General features: G+C 35.5%; 1 protein-coding gene across 1 annotated transcript in view; it reads left to right on the forward strand.

The window, feature by feature from the left end:
* The window catches only part of ctnna2 (catenin (cadherin-associated protein), alpha 2), a 622,713-nt gene that overhangs the window by 99,025 nt on the left and 501,850 nt on the right, over positions 1–21,838 (forward strand). The window contains exons 3-6 of the mRNA XM_073862287.1: positions 2,053–2,248; positions 8,137–8,303; positions 9,383–9,502; positions 13,025–13,291. Of these exons, the coding sequence (XP_073718388.1) occupies positions 2,053–2,248; positions 8,137–8,303; positions 9,383–9,502; positions 13,025–13,291 (750 nt within the window). The remainder of the gene's footprint in view (positions 1–2,052; positions 2,249–8,136; positions 8,304–9,382; positions 9,503–13,024; positions 13,292–21,838) is intronic.

The raw sequence follows: 21,838 nt of genomic DNA on the forward strand, positions 1-21,838 counted from the left end.
CATTATGCGTGCTGATGTAATTTTTGATGCAGGAAAACACAACTAAACCAGCTAATTAAAGCTACTCGGACATTACGGTAGGTGTGTAAAAGCAAGGATGCAGGAGGGCGCACTTTAGGAGCTGTATCGATTGGCCCTGCTGTAGCACTGTTACCAAATCAATGCCCTGGGCACGGGAAGATAGACTTTATATACTGTATGGGTGTAACAAAGGGCAAGTAAAGAGAAAGTATTCACTTCACAAAATCTGTACAGGCGCCTATAGGTGCTATGTTTTAGAAATGCATTGTCCTTATGGAAGGATTGTTGTGGTTTCATATTGTTCTTGTGTTATAAGTAGGATAATAACAAATCTGTTTCCCAGTTGTAAAATTTTAAGGTCCCATTTGTCTTTCTGGTGTTCATTTTCTAACTCAAATGTTAGTGAAGATATAGTGTCAATAGAGATGGATTGTGCGGTTCGGCTCTTGTCTAAGGTGACCAGATTTTTTTAAATGAAAACCAGGGACATTTACAGTTCAATGGTCAAAATATCATTAAAACCTCATTTTGAGGTTACTTAGTATTTCTGTTTTGTTTTCAGTACAAATATCCAAAAAAATCTTAAATCAAGATGCATTTTCTTCATAAGCAAAATCCTCTAAGAATAAAAATCTAAAAAACAAGCAAATAAGCAAAAAATCTGCCATTTTTTTGCTTATTTTTGCGAATTAAATATTTTGGTCTAAAAACTACTTATTTTCTTAGGGCATTTTGCTTATCAAGGAAACAAATCCTGTTTTGGGAATTTTTGAATATTTGTACTAGAAACAAGAGAAAAATACTAAGTTAGAAAGTAATTTTTTTTAGTGTTTCTAATTTAATTAATTGAACAATATATGTAGCCTAAATCTACTTTTTCCTTTTATTCAGTGCACATATATGACATGACATGAAATTACTTCTAAGGTACTTCAGCTGATTACATAGCATTGTAAATGTTAAAAACAGAAGAAATAATACAAAATGTAAACATATTTAATTAAACATGATTAGTACCTTAACCCCCGATAACTTTGACTGTTTTCATATCTTGATTGATGATAACTTGATGACGCTTTCTCGTGTGTCTCGTAGTAAATTCTTCTTCGCTAAAACAGTGGCGTTCAACAAAAAAATCAGTGTAGCTCGCGGGTCCCTCTACTGGTGAAAATAATAATGACATGACTGCTCCGGTCTGGTACTACAAAAACTACATGTTGATCGGGTTTTTTAGTGTATTTGCTGGTTGTTTTGGACGTGCTGTAAAATGGGGACATTTCCGGGGACAGCTCCAGTCGGGGACAGAACACCAAAAAACGGGACTGTCCCCGGAAAACGGTGACGTCTGGTCAGCTTACTCTTTTCTCAACTATCTTTTGTGTTTGCTTACTTTATGTGCGGTGTATCACCATTATGAAACCCCTCTTAATGCAGTTATCTTTTTTATGCACCTTTGCTGAGAGATCAACTGTGATAAATGTTCAGGTAAATAAGTTTGTGCAATAATCTTAACTTACTCCTCTTATTAGCTTCATTTGTTGCACTATGGTAATTGCTTGGTGTTGGTGTCCTTGAAAATGCATTACCCGGGAGAGCAGTCCCAGCTGAGCCTTACAGGAGTTTCAAAGTGCAAACTAACACTTATGGGCCCATTGAGACCCCAAAGCTAGACTATTAACTTAAGTCAATATGCATCACGTAGATTGTTTCTTAAACAGGCTTTACTGGGAATTTGCAGATCAAGTAGACACTATATTGCACTGCAACCATTCACTTTTTGTCAATGCGACAACAATATTTATTGTCTGTTTATTGATTCACAGAGGGCAAAGACCGTTTATTTCCAACCCGCTGGTCTAGAAAAAGAACCTTACGGCATAATTTTTTTTTATTTACTCTCCTATTTTATCTCTCAATGTCATCATATGAACTGCACCTGTAGGAATAATGTCTGTTTTCCATCTCAAAGTAAAACCCGATTTGATAGTATGGACCTATGGTCTAATCTTCATCTATAATTTTCATCTACAGGTGACCACACTGGTCAACACCAGTAACAAAGGCCCATCCAGTAAGAAAAAGGGTCGCTCCAAGAAGGCTCATGTTTTGGCCGTGTCCGTCGAGAACGCGACTCAGAACTTTCTAGAAAAGGGTGAGCAGATCGCCAAGGACAGCCAGGACCTGAAGGAAGAGCTTATCGCAGCAGTAGAGGACGTCCGCAAACAAGGTGAGCATACTGTGTATTTAACAAAACAATATCAAGATTAGGTTCTGAACCTTATGAGTGATGCACACCTGTGCCATTAAGCATGTGAAAAAATAGGTAATTGAAATCTGGCTCCCCTTATGATGTCAGAAGGGGATAATATTGCCTTTAATCTGCACTATCCAAACACAGCACTGCCATTTAGTGCAGAACTCAACTCAATTGAATTTAAATGGAAACACCCCAAAAACGCCACATTTTTGCTCACACCTACAAGTGGCAATTTTAACATTCTATAATAAATTATCTTTATGGTATTTTGAGCTAAGACTTCACATACGTACTCTGGGGACACCAAAGATTTTACATCTTTAAGAAGTCTTGTGAAATGTCCCCTTTAAAGAAAGAGCATAAAATTTGGTCAGTTCGGTTGCCTTGTTTTGTATAATGTTGTTAAATCAGACAAGTAGCTAACATCAGTGAAATTTCACTGTGATGTATACATTGATTGTTTGGTTATATAATTGATTGTCCCCTGTTCAAAGTTGTTACTCATTTTTCATTTCACTGAATGAATAAGTAAACAACAGAAAACAAACATTTAAATCGAATGGATCGACTTCATGTTTGTCACCTAAATATTTCCTTTTCGTACACACCTGACAGACTTTCAGTCTCGGGACCAGAATGTCACTTGGACCGCTATTTGCAGCTTGTGTTTATTAACCTTGTCCCTCCTTAAGGTCAGGGTGCTAATGGTCCACGCAGAGTATTTTAAAACACTTCATTCTGCCCCTGCAGCCATGGCTTGGCACAGTCGCAACCTGTCAATACTGCAGACCATTTACTGCAGAAAAGCTCTGCATTTAAAAAAAAAATTCTAACAAAGTTTTTAAATGGATATTACTATATACATTTTGATCACACCATGTGTGTACGATAAGTTATCCAAAATATTTGTTTTATTTTTTTCGCAGAAATTAACGACTTTAAAATATAAATCTCGAGTAAAAGGTATTATGTCATTTTTTATAGTACAGATAGGTACCGTTTAGGTACAGATATGTATACCTTTGGTACCAATACTGTATGTACCTTTTAGGTACTAATATGAACTGTTTAGGTAAAATGTAAACTTTTTGAACAGCTAGAGAACATTGTATTTTTGTTACCTTTATTTCTGACAGTATATCTCAATGTGACTATTGTGGTGCTTAGGGCTGACTTTGGTCCAAAATCAGAGCATGTATTCATAATTTACAGTGTTATTTGTCGTAGAGTAACAGTTCTTACTGCTCCAACTCAACATTTCATATACAAAAACACAAAGCCTAAAAAGTGCATTTTATACTGTGGAGAAGGTGACATGCTTTACATTCTTGTCCAGGCCAATAATATTTATAGGTTTGTGGTGGTCATCTGGACACCATGGGTGGCTTCATCTAAAAACGCTGTTTTTTGAAGTAGTTTTTAATATAAGGAAGCCATTAGGACACATCCGAGACTAATATTTTTTATAATATAAGATTCATTTGGAGCAGGTCATTTGCAGCAGATTACCAGGATTTTGCATACTTTGCTAAGACTGAGCATCACTTCACTGCAATCCAGATACCTGAATCAGCTGTTTAAAATGCCACAGGTTTGCCTTACTGCACCACAAATAGCAGATGGTGAGAGTTTCGTGAATAAGGCGGAATCTTTAATGAGCCAAATTCACATAGACACGATTTTCAGTGGTAGAATACTTACAGTACTCAATAAACCACACATGCCAGAGCATAATAGCATAATAATTATAAATGATCTATTATAAATTAATGTGTTTTTAATTAGTGTGTCATTAATTGTGCACAGCATTATTTAAATGCATTCACCACCTGGATTGCATGCATATTTTTTTTTTGCCACAGACAAACAAAGTTTGCACCTGTCCAATGAATTCACTGGAAAACCTTTTTTTTTGTTTGTTTACTCAGTTAGACCATAGTGTGTTCAAAAGCGTCTATGATGGAAATAAGATTATAACTTCTGGTGGTAATGCTTGAAGGTAAAGCTGCCTAAACATCATACTGTAGAAAAGCAGAGGACAGACATTTCCAGAGGAAGTGTAGGGGCAGCAGGGAGACACTGTTAAGAATAGTTGGGATGCTGTCAGTTTTGTTCAGCGTTTCACAGAGATGCACAAAAAAAAAACATCTCACACAGAAGCAAAGCCATATTTATGGGGTTTATGCCAGCATTCACTCGCTACAGGAAACACAGGTCCTTAAAAACTATTTTCTTTCATTTCAACTTTTCATTTTTGTATTTTGATGTCAGATTGAATGACATTTGTTAATGTTTTAACTTGACTTGGTAACACTTTACTTCAAGGGATGTGCATAAGACTGACATGACACCTATAAATTATAACATGACATGGGTCATGAACATGGAGGAGATTTTATGCACGTTTATGACAACTGTCATTAAGTGTCATTTGTTCAATGATGTCTTTTTTAATGCAAAGATGACATTGTTTGAGATGTCTTTGTTATGGCAACTTGACATAAACCAATACATCATAAGTTGTCATAAATCTGTCATAAACATGATCAAACTGAAGAAACTAGCTATATGGATTAACATTTTATTAAATTGTCATTTAAATGTCATTAGGTGTTAATTAAGCAATATCGCTCGAGTAGGAGTGTGATATAGCTCTATATCATCACGCTGTGATTAGGCCAGAGGCACGAGGCCGCAGGCCGAGTGCCGGAGGCAATCACAGCCGTGATGATATAGAGCTATATCACACGACTCCGAGAGCGATATTGCTTTTATACAACAGTTCGACGGCACACGTTTGAAAAACGAAAACTAGAAAACAACAACGGAGTTATTTTAAAAGCCACTTTGTTTGAGAACTACTTCTTCCGCCACGGATTTGAGGGCGACCAGAATGACAGGTAAAACTTTCGGCTGCTTTGAAGCTCATAACAACTCAATGGACGGAAAAGCCGTTACTTTAATATTACCGTTTCTTGGTCACAAAGTGTAGTTTTAAGATTAGTTCAGTCGAGAATGTATATGTATTATATTTAAATCTGCAGTCGATTAGTAAAGATAGCGCCTGTTTGAACGTTTGCTTAGTGAGATTCGGTACGAATGAGAACCAAAGCATGAGCGGACATCAGTGTTCACTCGCCCCGCTGACCACCGCCCTCTCTTGGCTACATCTCTGAAAGAGATACCCTGGCTCTCATGTTGGCCTTGTTTGTTTATGATCGTCAAAATGAGATCAAATTAGCAGTATTTGGTGTCATGATCAAACTATTACTTGTTTTTTAATTCATATTTAGTGTCTTTTGTGTTGTTATTGTTTTGGCGCGAGGTAAAAGTTAATAAAACTACTTGTATAACGTTACTATTGCTTTCTCATTTATTCTTAACATGATACGAGCACTCGGTTATTATTATTAAACTTTGTTCTGGTCAGTACTATATAAAACGGTGTTTTATAAGTGTCAGAGAGATGTTTTTGCATGCTGCTTATCAATATACCAGTGGCCATATCTCATAACATGTTTTAATAGTCAGGTCACGATAAAGTAAATGATCAATGTCCACATTTAAAAGCTGCGGTGCTTACCTGCAGTTTCACGGTGTTTTCGCGTTCTGATAAGAAATATAGCTCCAGAAAAAAAACGAGTGTTTATATTCCTCTTTCCAAGTGTTAATAATCCACACGATGTGACAAGACATTTCTCCCATTAACTGTAACGTAACATCCAAGAGCGCTGATCTTTGACGGAATAACTTCCGATTGGGGATTCACAGACTGATTTACGAGCTAGTAAACTAATGAGACACACGGAGAGTGATTCAAAACAGGGCATCTGTGTTTTTCCATTCAGAGATGAGCCTGCTTAGGACCTCCATTCACTAGGTGGCGGAATGATACGAAAGGTGAAGCGGTTACAGTGCCGATATCAGCACAAAATCGCACAGGTCTTAGCCAATCAGATTCGAGAACCAGAAAGAACTGTTGTATAATACTTAAATAATTTTAACTTTAAGTGCACAATACATAAAAAATGACAACTAACAGAACTTGTTCTTTCTCACACAGAGGGTTCTGAAATTTTCTGACATATAATAATAATAATAATAATTAATTCATTTTAATTAGTTTTTCCAGCAATATGGACCCAACGCTGCATGGCTTAATCCGTGACTCTTTGGGTCCTTGCAAATGGTCAAATGAGAAATGCAAATTGCAATGGCCAGGTGGATGTAACAAGCTCGCTGATTGGCTCTGATTGTAAGTCATGCGCAGATTTATAGATCTCGGATGAGGACCCAAAGAGTCACGGAAAAGCTAAATAGAGAGGCTTAAACGAAAAGCAATTTGAATAGCGAAAAGAATAAGAAGAACCATCAGGAAAATGAAAACAGAAATATTAAACGGAAATGCCCTTTTAAATGCCTAATTTAAACCTGTATTTGTAGTTCAATATATAAATCCAGTTATTTATTTCTCTTTTTAAATCGCTTTTTGAAATCCATTTTGAAATTCCATTATTTAATTAAGAATTTATAAATGCAATTTAAAATTATGAACTTAAATTAAAATGAACTTATTGAGTATTTTATGTTGTTTTTGTAAATTGTTATATTAATTTGAACTATTTATTAATGGATACATATTTCATTTCTACATTATTTTTATAATCTCACTTTTTATTGCCTAATAAAATGTTACATGATAACTTTATCTATTTATTTATATATTAATTAATGAATTGTTAAACAAATGTATTAATTGCTATTTTTATTGTCCAGGTAGTTATTAAATATTGAATTTCTTTATTACATTTTGCATGACTCTTGTGGTCCTCCATAATGAACAACCACAACACTGACATAGTTTAAAACAGCTCTTTAACCAAAAAAAAGTTTTGCACTTTAAACTTTTAAGCTATTTTTTACTTGCAATGCAGACTCAAATCACAATCTTTTCAGACCATCTTTTCACTTCATTTGGTCCTCACAAAAATTTAAATGCTTTTGGTTCCTCATGCACGTGAAGCATGAGTGGCAAATAATATGCCTGCTAATAGGGAATATGCTGAGACATTGCTGGGTTACAAAGCTTGCTTTTCTATGATGCATTCCTTGTTGCACTTAAATTTTTACGTTAAACAACTTGAATTAACAAGTAATTTCAACTTTCCATGTAGTTTTCTTATCTAGTAAATACTAGAGTTGGTATAAATGAATACAAAAATAAATGTAGTTTAATTGCCTTAAGTTATTACAACTTAATAATTGTAATGTATAGCAACTTCTACACTCTTAAAAAATGTTGGGTTGTTTTAACCCAGATTTGGGTCAATTGGGTTTAACCCAATTATACGATGAAAACAGCCCAGCATTTTTAAAAATAGTAAAAAAAAAAACACACAGTGTGCTGATAGCCATAACAAAAAATGACTCATAAATGCATTTTCATTGAATCAGCACAAACAATATGATTGATGCAATGGTCTCACTGTTGTTTGAATGATTTATTGTATTCATGAATTCTTTCTGTGTGTGAGAAATAAAAAGATCTGAGTAGTTCTAAAACATTTGCCAAAAAGTAAGAAATGCAAAATGTTGTCAAGTGTGTATTAAGACATTGGTACATAATCATTATCCAGTCATCATCAAACATGTATTTTTCTGAAGCGTGCTATTTTACTAATGAGCACTCCTGGCGATCTTGCCAGTATTCACAGTTTATTTCACCGATAAGCAGATGCACAGCTATTAATAAACCATTTGCATGTCCGTGTAGACTAATTCAGTTCAGAGTTAAAAAAGTTGTTTTTATAAAAGCCTGGCGGAGTTGCTGTGTGGTATAACATTTGTTGTTTTCTCAGGTGAGACGATGCGCGTGGCCTCCTCAGAGTTCGCGGATGACCCCTGCTCCTCGGTGAAACGGGGCACCATGGTCCGAGCCGCCCGAGCCCTTCTCTCTGCCGTCACCCGCCTCCTCATCCTGGCTGACATGGCTGACGTCATGAGGCTCCTGTCCCACCTCAAAATCGTACGTTCTGTTATCCAATCACTTCCTCGTTTAGCCCCGCCCCTTATGTCTTATTGGTCATCATTTGATTTTCTACTTAAATGATTTCTACTATTTGTAGCCTTGCTCTCTAGACACCTCAAACTTTTTCACACCTTTATTATGCTGGACACACGTGGAATCTGAACTTTTGTTGCTGGTGTGAGGTCGCTGCAGGAAGTTCATTATCTTCTTCGTCATGCTTTTTTCTGAACTCATGGAGAGCTCAAAGCTGCATGACTGTGGCTGATCTTCACAGCTGGCCATTGTCCTTAGGGCCTGAATGAGCCAGATTTGCCTCTCAGTTGTTAAGATATCCAAGGATGCTATCTCTCCTTATTTCAAGGACACAGAACAGCCTTAATATGTATTATAGAGACGGGAAACTTTAGAGACTTCTTATGCTTTGTCTTTATCTCCACTCCGGCTGTCAATTTGCATAGCACATATTGCTACAGCGACGTCCTTCTGGCACAACATTGCGATGGACTATTAAAATGCATAAATAATATAATCGCATGCCGCTTTATCTGCCGGCGGTCACCAACTGGGCTTCACATTTTGCATTTGGATTTTAAGTGCAGATTTTAAAGCACTTTTTTGATTTCTTCACAGTATTACCCATAATCCTTAGCTTCTGGTTTTCTTTTCTTTTTATTGTGTTTAACGTAAATAGATGTATTTCCACTGTAGCCACAAAGTTTTGGTTCAAGTTGTTCAAAGCCATATTTTGTATAAATCACAAGCAAATTAGAGAAACCAACTACGAAAATTAGTTTCAGTGCAAGGACAACTTTTTGAGGCCTTGATGCAGATGCTTGATGCGGATGTCTCACAAGGGACAAAAGAAAAAAAAGGCTTTTTTTACGCAATTTATTACTGAGTCCGAATTTCCATGTCTCAGGAGCATCAGTACTGAGATGCTTTCAGCATGCAAAAGTTAAGAATCACTTAGAAGTTCTTTGAAGAACGTTGATGAACTTTTTTTACAGCTTTTTACTTTATGAATTAAACTGCTAAAGCATGAAATGTGTTTGTGTATTTTGATGCATATGTTTTAGGTGGAGGAAGCTTTAGAAGGCGTCAAGAACGCCACCAATGAGCAGGACCTGGCCAATCGCTTTAAGGAGTTTGGGAAAGAGATGGTCAAACTCAACTATGTGGCAGCTCGCAGACAGCAGGTATTATGGGATATTTCTTTAATAGGTTCAGACAGTGGTTTCATAAAGACAGTGGCTATGTTTACATGCACAAAATGTTGTCAATCCTACTAAATTTAATATGATTGAAAGTTACAACAATACAGTTTACATGCACACTAAACATTAAAATGTTCGTTTACATTCTATATACTCCGAAACGAGCGTCTGCGCAAGCGCACAGCATAGGGTTGCCAGATTCCCGTTGCAAAACCATCCCAATGGACATTTAAAACTATACCAAAAACATCCCAATGACTATTCACAGTCCACATACCAATAACTAATAAACAAAATACTTTCATCTTTAACCCGCAAAAAAAAAATCAACCTGCGGAGACAGTTTAAACAGTAGCCAAATTTGAACAAAAAAAAAAGGAGAGGACTTGGCAACCCCACCCAGCGCACATCATCTCTCGTTAAGTTCACGTTTTATATTTGTATAAATATACAAAACTAAGTTATAGAAAGTTGTTCTTAAGACGTTTTCAGATATAGGCAATGAAATTTTCAAAAGGCACAACACTATTTTTTTGTTTTATGTAATCTAATGTTATGAAAGTACACATAAACGCTGTATAATGTAGAATTACGTTTCTAATGCATGTTGCTACCTTAATATTGCATGTTTCTGTGACAGGAATTATGTGAGACGTAAATATGTGGTAAATATAAGACATGTGCACAATGTATTTTTGCATCCAAATGAGAAAATACTGCAATTCACGTGTTTAAGACATAAACACTGTATAATGTAGAATTACCCTTCTAATGCATGTTGCTACCTTACTATTGCATGTTTCTGTGACAGGAATTATGTGAGACGTAAATATGTGGTAAGTATACGACATGTGCACAATGTATTTTTGCATCCGAATGAGAAAATACTGCAATTCACGTGTTCACATGCGTACTTTTCTCCTGTGGATCAGATCACAGACCGGACTACACCACCCCCTTAAAAACGATCCAAATTTGCATCCGTGATTAAGATGCTAACATGAAGGCTTTTCAATACGGTTGAGCCATCAATACCTAATGACTGAATAACTTTAACCTTAAGTATATATATAACATGTTGCATATGTCAGTGAACCTGTAAAATCTCTAACATCTGTAACACAATAAAAAAGCTAATACAATAACTATAAATTCTCATTTTGAAGTGATTTTTATTGTTTGACTATAAAAAAATAACAGCCTTTGCTAAAATAATTGTCAGTTGTTGTTTGATTTGTAAGAGGTATATAAGAACATAAGGTGACCAGATTTTTTAAAATGAAAAGCGGGACATTTACTAGTCCAATGGTCAAAATATAATTGAAAACTTATTGTTATTATCTATTAATTAAACAACGGGGACAAAACCTTTTTGTTGTGGGTGTGTGGAAGACACAAAAAATCAGGACCATTCCCTGGAAATGGGGACATTTGGTCACTTTATAAGAACAGTTTTTATAACTAGAAATTTTAATCGTTTTTTAAGACATTTTCACCCAGGACAGTACTGTATTTCCAACGATGGTTCTTCACACACACACCATATCGACTTTTGTCACTTCTTGTTGAGAGTCTGACTTTTGACATCATTTATTCAGCTTGATGCTCCTGACAAGTGCATACCTTTCACATTCTGTCTTTAAAGTCTCCTTTCACAAGGTCAGAGTCTCTTCTGTTCTGGCAGTTTTCACTGTTTTGTTGAAGGATGAAACGAGTCTTCTTAAAAAAAATAAATAAATAAGGGAGAAACCACAAATCATGTTCATTTGTGCATGGGTGATTCTCACGAAAACTTGGTTTTAAAAATGTCAAGCATGAAAATCTAAAAATTGCTTAAATTTACTTTTTGCCCCACCAGACATTGAAAAACAAAGTCTGGAGTAAATGGGAACATTCATTTAAAAACTTTTACTTATCATTTAACACTTTTTGTAACATAATTTAAAAAAATTGTCCTAAAAAATCTCATTACCGCAACAGTCAGAAAACATCAACACTGACATATTTTCAAAATGACATGACAAACCTGAAAGAACATAATTTGGAGATTCTGCACATGCATTTAAAATCAAAGTATTATTATTCTTCTATTAATTAAATTAACATTTAATAAGCATCTGTTGCGGTAATGATAATCAAAATGTTGTGTAAGCATTCTGACAAGACAATATTTCTAATTAACTGTAAAAAAATGATCGGTAGCCATCTTGAAGTAACTGGTTCATGTGCTTGGTCACTAAAAATCAAACTTTATTAAAATTCTGTATGTGTGCTTAAACTGTTCTCAAAAAGTGTTGCGGAGGATGAGAACATCAGGCATGGACACATAATTTTCCTAATTTTTCTTCATTATTATTATACATGAATATTCAGTAAACATTTTTTCTGTCATCTAAAGTAGTCTAGCAAAACATCCATTTATTTTTTTTCTTAATATTTTTGTGTTTAAATTACAACATAACGCATGTTCAAACACAGCCGGACACATTGCGGTAATGAGAATTTCAGCAGAAAATGAGATAAAATTTACAATTATAAATTCTTATGTTGAAATCACACATTGTGCAAGGTAGAACACAGTATTGTGTTAATTCTGATGCTTTTTAATGTTACTATATTACACATTTTAAAGCTAAAATCATTAGTGCCGTGTTTCAATGGTTTCGTGAGAATCACCCGCATAGTGTTTTGTAAAAATACATTAACATTTTAATTATAAAACCTTTTTGAGTATCCAAAAATAAATGAATGAATGATGTTCCTATAGCTCAGTGGTAGACCATTGCATTAGCAGCACTCTACAATGCGTTCCATCCACGGGAACACACATAATGATAAAATGTATTATGTTGCAATGCACTGAAAGTAGTTGCGGATAAAAGTGTCTGCCAAATGCACAAATGTGAATGTAGTGAGAATCAAAGTAAGAGTGCTTTGCAGAATCTACAGTACTGTGCAAAAGTCACACAAGTTTTAATGTCCATCCATATTAATTTTCAATCTATTTTATTAAGATACAAACAGAAAATACAGGAAATATGTACAAAAAAAAAATCAATTTTCAGGACTAAATCTCTTCTTTAGGCATCAACAGCGACGACAGTGGGTAAAAAAACTTTATACAACCAATAAAATATTCCAATTACAAACTTGACTATATTGAACAAAAAAAAAAAAAAACTTTGGGAGAGCATTTTGTTAAGCACTTTTTCATCTGTCCTGAACCTGTAAATCATTGCGCCGTCTCAATCTCGTGCTGCTCTGTACTGCGTGCTCCAGTTCGTGCCCTTGCCCAACATACAGTAACTGCTGCCTTTTGTTGTTAAAGCTTCATCTTAAGTTTTTTTTAAGGTGGAAGGTAGTGAAGTAGTGAATGCAATATGAATAATTTTTGAATGATATTAAAACCAGAACCATTAAAAAATTATCATGACTTCATTGCCATTTCTACTGTTGATCACTTTTGTGTCTTCAAAAAAAAGTTTGTTTGTGTGTGTTCGGCAGGAGCTGAAGGACCCTCAGTGCAGGGATGAGATGGCGGCTGCACGTGGGGCTCTGAAGAAGAACGCCACCATGCTTTACACTGCGTCACAGGCTTTCCTGCGTCACCCCGACGTGGCGGCTACACGCGCCAACCGTGACTACGTCTTCAAACAGGTCCAAGAGGCTATCGGGGGCATCTCCAGCGCCGCCCAGGCTACCTCACCCACCGACGAGAAGCACGGACACGCTGGCATTGGCGAGCTGGCCGCCGCCCTCAATGAGTTTGACGTGAGTACACAGAGGTTTTTTACTCTTAAAGGGTAAAGCATGTTTTTTGTCAAACATTAAAAGGCTTTCTCTTATCCCACATTAATGTGGAAAGATGCTATATGTGAACCATTCGAAGATCGACTTACTGAAGGATATGAACTCTGTTGTGTGTTTAAGCGATCTGAACATTATAATGGCACACACATACAACATATGTAGATTGGCATTCACTCTATTGACCTTATTTGGTCTCTGTATATGCACAGCTGTTTCTAACATTTATTCTCAGCAAGATTAAGATGTTAAATAGTGTCCTTGGCCTTGCAACTGTTTGGAAAATATAGTGAGGCTGCCATCTAGTGGTTATAAAGGCACTGTTGCAGGAACAGATGAGTACTCTATAGTCACATTGAATAACAGGCAGGGATGGTGCATTTCAGGTACACCTATTGGTCAGTTTCACAATCTGAAAATGTATAAATATTAATGTAATGTTATATTTACCCAGTCTGATTCATTTGGTAAATGGCAGATAGTAAAAGTGGCATGATTGTCAAGTATGGTATCCCATACTCGAAGGGTGACCTCTTTATTTAACCCATCACGAACACACACACACACACACACACACACACAGTGCAATGTATCATTTTTGTCAAATCATGTCAGTCGCTATGACAATTTTTTTTTTAATATTTATGTTTTTTATTTATGTTATTTTATCTTTGTATAATTTTCGCTTACATACCTCAGGTCTCTAGCAACCCTATAAATGTTTCCAGCAAATTAATAAGAAAACATATATTTTCTACAAATTATTTTGTTATTTTCTTGATAATAATTAGATTGAGGAATACTAAGGTGGAGGTCTAACTTCACCAAAAAACGAATGAGGGTGAGGGTAGTTTATATACTGTAGACCCTAGGTATGTGTTATATCTATCCTAAAGACGCAATAACAATTTCAACAACCGTTAGAGGATTACACTGCTAGGAGAGTGAGAAAGAAATACATAAAAGAATGTATAGCTGAATGTAGTTGGCTTGGGTATTGTTATGTTACAGTCATATAATGTATGTGCATAATGTACAGATATGCATCCTATGTAATTTGCACTGTTCACATGCATTGGGTGTATCACAGCTGGTACATCATCTTGGTTGAGCTGATTTGAACCACTTTGAATCCGTAACAACTCATCTAAAGCTGAGATTACATGTGCATTTTCTAGCAGGGTTTCCTCTAATGGTTCTAATGTTGTTGAATGCTGTAATAAAAAATGTGGCATTTACATAAAAGCCACCTCAAGCTGTTGCCATTAGGATTAGGGAAAGTCTTACGTTTTGAACTTTTGATTGAGTCATTGTTTTTATGATCAAAAATCTGTGTAAACACACTCCCTCGTAGTGCATATGCTGCCTTGCGGATGTATGCAAAGCACATAAGTCAGTACAAGAAAAGTTTAGGACAAATAATGAAGTCAACACGCTGGCCAAGTTACAAAGCATAAGTTGCAATAAATAATAAATATGAGTGGGGAATAAGCTGCTTTTTTCTGATATCTCATTACTGTTTTGTCTGAATTGAATATAATCTCATCTGATCTCATTAGTAAAAGCAATAAGATTTGTTTCATAAACATTTTTTATTTTTCTTATATTCCTTAAAATAACTGAAATACTAGCACAGATGGCTGTGTTATAGAGCAGGGGTTCCCAAACTTTTTTTTCCTGCGCACCCCCTTCTATGTCCCTACAGCAGTGTTTCTCAAACTTTTTCAGCCCAAGGACCACTTTATCTTCCATTTTTTTCTGAGGACCACCTAACAGAATCCCACTCTAACACTCCCCCCAAAAAAACAACAAAATAGGAAGGATGAGCTAAGTTTAAAACTGTTTCAAGTCAAAAACTATTTTTTTAAAAAAACAAATGCAATGCTATGTTCAGAAATTATTATATGAATTTTATTTCATTTGAAAAAGTAAATGTGAAATGAGTTGCAGTAATATGAACAACAAACTGCACATGTGAAAAAAAATGCAATAAAACATACTATAACAGCCTAGGTCCCACTTAATGTCATTCCAAAGAGCCATTAGTTTAAAACTGAGGTGGTGGGTATATAAAGTCTATGGTTGTAACTATGGTAACAATAAAATACTAAAAAAATGTTCCCCATAATGTCCAAAATTACTGAAATTACAGGGATTTTACACATGAACAAAAACAAGAACATTACAAAACTAATACATCTGTGGATTTTAGCTGCTTTCAGTTGATGCTTGATCCTTACAACAGAAAGGCAAGAACTGATATCACAGTTTCGCAAGTGCAATTAAAATCTACTTAAATAAGTGACGATTGTATAAACACTTGCCTAGTTTAGGTCATCTTTTGGCGGACCACTGGGGGGGTTTGGGGACCACACTTTGAGAATTACTGCCCTATAGGGTTGGCACACCCCCAATCCCCACTTAAAAAAAAAAAACGCAAATAACATAGTCTTAGGAGGTAAAGTACTTTCTTCTGTTCCAGTTTAAAACACAAAATTCCCTAAAACAATATTTTGAACAGATTATTTAAAAAAAGCAAAAAGCTAAGATAATTGCATTTTTGTGAATGACTTTTGATAGAGATCAGACTCAGAGATCCTCAAAACATACATGGGAGTTGGAACTGTTTGCCCTAAGGGAATGCTTTTGGGTTTTATGAATTGGGTAAGAGCGACACCTGGTGGAAAATAGCGGTAATACTGATTGCCGTAAAAACTCGTCACTGGCAGGGAAGCAGTTTCTCTTAATTGGTGAGGGAAAGAGTTGATGATGATGTTTGTGGTTTTGGAAAAGAACAATATTATGGAGAAATTACTGAGCTATGATGTTGAATGATGAACTTACATATGTTTTGTCTTAATGCATAGTCAAAACAGCACATAGACATATAAAAATCACCACAGGGTGACTTTAAGGTAACAAAGAGTGTAGACTGAGATGTTCACACCTACTGGCCGGCATCAGACTGTGTATAAATGATGCATATGAGTTGTGAAGAATCACATCTGGCAATGTGAGACGAGTGTGAATCTTGGCAAAGTCACGCTAATGAGTCTCAGTTTCCCAGGCCTCCTGCATCCGTCATGAAGCTTGGAGACACAGCTAACATCAGGCTTTCACACTTGTTTTGTCAGCATAAATACAGCTATGCATTCCAGTAGATATTGATGGTCTGACAGAAAATGTATATCTTTGAGAAAACACGCACTTATACAGGGGAATGTTCAGGGTGAGGTCTGTTTGTTTTTGTGAGAAGGTGTCTGCATTTTAAACCAGCAGGTCTTCTGGTGACGTGCAGAGATTGTTGCTGGAGCCCTTCTGTCTGATTACAAAACAATGTAAACTATACCTGTTAACATGGGGATTTGAAATAAGGGAAAATCCCCGAACCCTATCAGCCCCCCTTCCTGCAAAAAAATTACTTTTGTAGTATTTTTGTCTTGTTTGCAGTATAAATATCTACAAATTCTTAAAACTAGAAATGCAATGAAAGAAGTTATGTTTCACGTTTGAGGTCAATAGGCCCAAAAATGAGGTTCTTGCAAGAGTTTTTGTAAGACTAGTGCCAGTCAGCCCCAAAATAAAAGTCTTTTGTTTACATGCAGACACGCTTGTTCTTATTATTATTTATTCTTATGTAAGCGTATAAATGCCGTTTCCACACCAGGAAATAAAAACGTCACACAAAGATCGTTGGATTCGTTCTGTCTATCAATATTTTCCATTAAGTCATTGGAGGAACGAGCGAGTCAGATGATGTCACAATATTTGACAGCGCTGTTTGGATATTATGTATTATACTCCCGCCTACTTTTTAAAAACAATGTTTGAACGCGGGTTTGAACGCGAGTGTAATCTCATATACAAGTTTTACGATGTAAATATTCCTCAGATTGTATATTATATTCTATTACAAGACGTTCATGTGAAATCTAATGTAAACAATGGACAATATATCTATATTTCACGGATTATTAGCATTTGTGGACAAAAGTGGTCATTGGATGTATTTTATTGGAGAGTTTTTTTGGGGTTATTCACACATCTGAAACAGACTGGATTCGATTTGCGATCGTTATATCTACACAAAGGTAAGAAGTCCCGATTACAATTTGCATGTTGTCATCTGGACTTCTGTAACAAAATACTATATTTATGATGCTAGAGCATCTGTATCTGAAAACAGAGACCATACACTGATGCTAAACCCGTAGACCTTTTAAACAATGTATAGAAATGTTAATATTATTGTTTGGAGACAGTAGGCTATATAGATATTGTTAGCAGCGTAAAAAAAAACTGACATCTTTCCGCCCCCGAGCTAGTGCGCGTCGAGAGGTTAAGAAAATAAGTCTAGTTTTTAGACGAAAATCAGACAATCAAATTGTTGTTAATTTGTGCTTAAAACCTTAAAAAATCTTAAAATAAGTTTCCTTTTTTTTAAACACTTAATTCAAGAAATATTTTTTTATCCCACTGGCAGATGTTTTTTTTTTTTTTTTTTGCTTGTTTTTAAGCACAAATTCACTTAACTTTTATATTTTTGTCTAAAACCTAGACCTATTTTCTTAGGTCATTTTGCACATCAAGACAATGCATCTTGATTCAAGATTTTTTAAAAATTTGTATGGCTCTCTCTTATGCTCTGCAAGTGACTTGTTATACACATAGGTCGCAGACATTGCCTTTTAAGACCTTCTGGGTTAAGTAGTAAAGCACAAACAACAGCAAAGTTATAACTAAAAATGCACACCCCATGGCGCCACACACATCAGCCCGCACATCTAAATGTGCGAGTTTGTGTACGTGTGCGTTCGTGCGCGCTACAGTGCGTGGCGGTCGTAGCTTTGCGTGCTACTCCAACCATCGCCAGGATGCTTTTTTCTTCTTGTTTTGTTGTCGTGTCGCGTGTCGTTTGAGTGATAAGTTACAGATATACTGCCGCCTGCTTTACCAGAGGTGAATTTAACAAAATATGGACAGAGGGATTTTTTTTAAAGAAAGAAATATTTGGGAGAAATACAGGAAATTATTTAAATGGGATGATGGCGGGATATAAAGGTAAAATACGTAAGAATTGGTATAACAGGTATAATCATGAGATTTAATGAATGGCTTGGTGAGCACAGTTTTCTTATGTTGATATTGAAATAGAAAGTTGGTATGGGGAAACTGTATATCCAAAGTTTTTTTTTGTAAATAGCCAATTGCTTTACGAGTATAGCACATCACAGTCATGAACCATGATTTGCTACTTGATTATGCTATTAGAAATTGCATTACAGTAAGGGCACATTTACATGCAGAACATTTTATTAGACAAACATTTGGACACACTGTTAAATGCAAGAGGAATCAACATTATTATTTTGTATTTCGAGCAGTGAGCTGCAAAATAGTATAAATTGTCATTTTAGTGATGGACTTTGTGGTTTTGACAGATGAACGTCTGGTTATGTGCAATTCCTGTGTGTGGATATTTCTTTATCGGCTCCATTTTGGTGTCCTTGCAGATACTGTATGAAAATTTCCAATTTTAAGACTTTACATTGAACAGAACTCAACATAGACACAGAAAATGACTACCACGCTAGTTTCAAGTTAATTCACCTTTATTATATAGTGCTTTATATGATAAATGCAGCTTTAAAAAGTATAAAAAGTGCCGTATAAACATTGGTCACAGCTTTTCTTTCATAGTGGAAGGTGGAAGTTATAAATATAAACATATATTTTGTTTGTTCTATGTAACTATACTATTTGGCAACAGTGCACTTCTTAATATATTTTCTGGTGCAATGTCTTGTAAGTGCATACTGTACTGTGTGCAATCAAAAAACAATGAGAAATTAGTTGTTTATTTTCTGTTTTAATAAAGCTTAACTTGTAGCTTGTGCCTTGTTCAGACAAAAACAAATCGGGTGAATAAATGACAGAGATGGAAGGTGTAATCTCTGTTTGTTGATGCTGAGCTCAAACGCCTTAATCGTATTTGAGTCTCTAAACAGAGCGACGCATAATTTGGCTCTGAACTCTTTTGAGAGCAAGTAAACCAGTTTCTCAGTTTGTGTAGCAGTATTTACAGCTTTTGTGAAATTGACTTGTGTCTAGACAGATATGAATATGTAATATACACTTTGCCAGATGCACCACTGGGATGTTTTTAAAATGTGTTGTGTTGAAGTTGCACATCTAAGTGGTTTTGTTGACACCGCAAACAAATTAGATTTTTTTTTTTTTCAAGTTTCAAAATCCCATATCATTTTTTTATCAAGGCTGACTGATGCTCTGTGATTTTATATTTAATATAATCTTACCCACTCGCTCAATTTTTTCCACATTAAATTAAATAAAACTTGGATGACTAGACAGTTGTATATTCGCAACTAAAATGGCCAAAAAAGAAGAAACATCTTGATTTTTGCTTGTTTTAACTTATTTTAATGCTTGTTTTGTCAAATTTGTAATAATTTTAAGTCATCTTGAGGTCCCCTTGAAAATCTGCTGAAGCCCCTCTGGTTGGAAAACACTGCTGTAGTCAATGATCAGTCTGGATGCTAGTTATAGTAAGCCCCAAAATACTTAATAAAATAGCTGTCAGTGTGAAAAATGTAGAATTTTTGCCATTTGTGAACCTGTTTGTGAAATTCAAGTCTACTAATCTAATGATTAAATTAGGAGCATCATTGATTTTACATTGATTTCAATCTTTGACATGACCTTTCTCAGTCAGTATTAAAAATATCAAGGTTATATGTTATTCACATGATGTAGGAAGATTTTATGAAGACATTAAATCTGTCAATAATGTGTGTTGAAAGGGCAACAGGAAAAGCTCATGTTTGATCAGTACGTATAAAAATTAAGGATAAATGAGGGCTTATTTTGAAATAGTGCACTGTATTCACACACATATATAGTGGTGTGAACAAATGTGGGCCCCCTTCCTGATTATTATTATTATTTTTTTTTTTTGCATGTCACACTTTATTGTTTCAGATCATCAAACAAATTGAAATATTAATCTAAGATAACACAAGTAAACACAACATGCAGTTTAAATGAAGGTTCCCTTTTATTATGAAGGGAAAACGAAATCCAAACACGCATGACCCTGTGTAAAAAAAAACTTGATTATTGCCACACAATTTCTGCCACACCTGTTCGCAATCAAGAAACCACTTTAAATAGGACCTGCCTGACAAAATGAAGTATACCAAAAGATCCTCAAAAATTACACGTTATGTTGAGATCCGCGGAAATTCAGGAACATAATATGAGAAAGTAAGTAATTGAGATCTATCGGTCTGGAAAAGGTTAAAAAAACATTTCTAAAACTTTGGAATCCAGCGAACCACAGTGAGAGCCATTATTCACAAATGATGAAAACATGGAACAGTGTTAAATCTTCCCAGGAGTCGCCAAATGACCAAAATGACCCCAAGAGCGCAGCGACGACTCATTCAAGAGGTCACAAAAGACATCACAACAACATCCAAAGAACTGCAGGCCTTACTTGCCCTTAACTGTCGCCGTCCCGTATACGGGACACCTGTATTTACTTCAATATTGTTGAGGTAAATGTTAATCTTAACTTTTGCACGACATTGATCAATGTATCAAACGCCAGTCTGTCTATCAGCAGGCTATCGAACTATTCAGTACTTTTCATGTTACGTTAGCAGGCTTCTTCACAGGAATTAAACTTTTCATATATATATAACAATATGATTCTCCATACAGCTATTTATTTATCCAGCACACCTCTGTTTGTTGTCCTAAAAACCAATCGGCATCTGGAGCACGTAGGTTTCTCCCTAGTAAAGTGCCTGTTTTGTTTTCTCATTAGTGCAGTAGGAGAGATGATGGGCTGCGGTTTTGATTGATAGCGCAGCTGCTGCTATTATTGCTTTTGACATTATTAGTTTATGTTGTTTGTCTTAAGATAATTGGAAATGCAGTGTTCTCATCAAAGGTGTCCTGTGATGCTGTGTTGTCATGTTGGGAAAACGTAATGGATTGCACATGCTTATGAATACATAGAGCTGTTTTTTATGCCACTTGACTTGTATGCAATATTAAAAAAGCTTGTGTAAAAAAAAAACTTGTGTAAGAACACAAGACACGCTGAATGTGATAAACAAATAACATCTAACACATAAATATAGAGAATATAAAAAAATGTTTAACTACAAAGCAAGACAATTAATTTGTAGATATTTTGACATCTGTTTTCTATTTATTAAAACCCTAAACATTTTCACATCATATTTAATTAAAGTATTGATGGGATCTGCTTCTTTTTCATGCGTTCACTTCTGGTGTAATTCCACATTTTACATAGTAAACAGCAGGGGGCAGTGTTGCACCACGGCAGAGTCCATCTCTATCTGAAATGTTTCATGTTGTTTCTGTCACGTCATTCAGTTCCACAGTCACATTGCAGACTTGCTTGAGTCTTTAAATGTGCTCAAAGCTTTCCTCCGTCATTGTTACTGTATCCCAGTCAAG

Source organism: Misgurnus anguillicaudatus, chromosome 3, assembly GCF_027580225.2.
Source record: "Misgurnus anguillicaudatus chromosome 3, ASM2758022v2, whole genome shotgun sequence".
Lineage (NCBI taxonomy): Eukaryota > Metazoa > Chordata > Actinopteri > Cypriniformes > Cobitidae > Misgurnus > Misgurnus anguillicaudatus.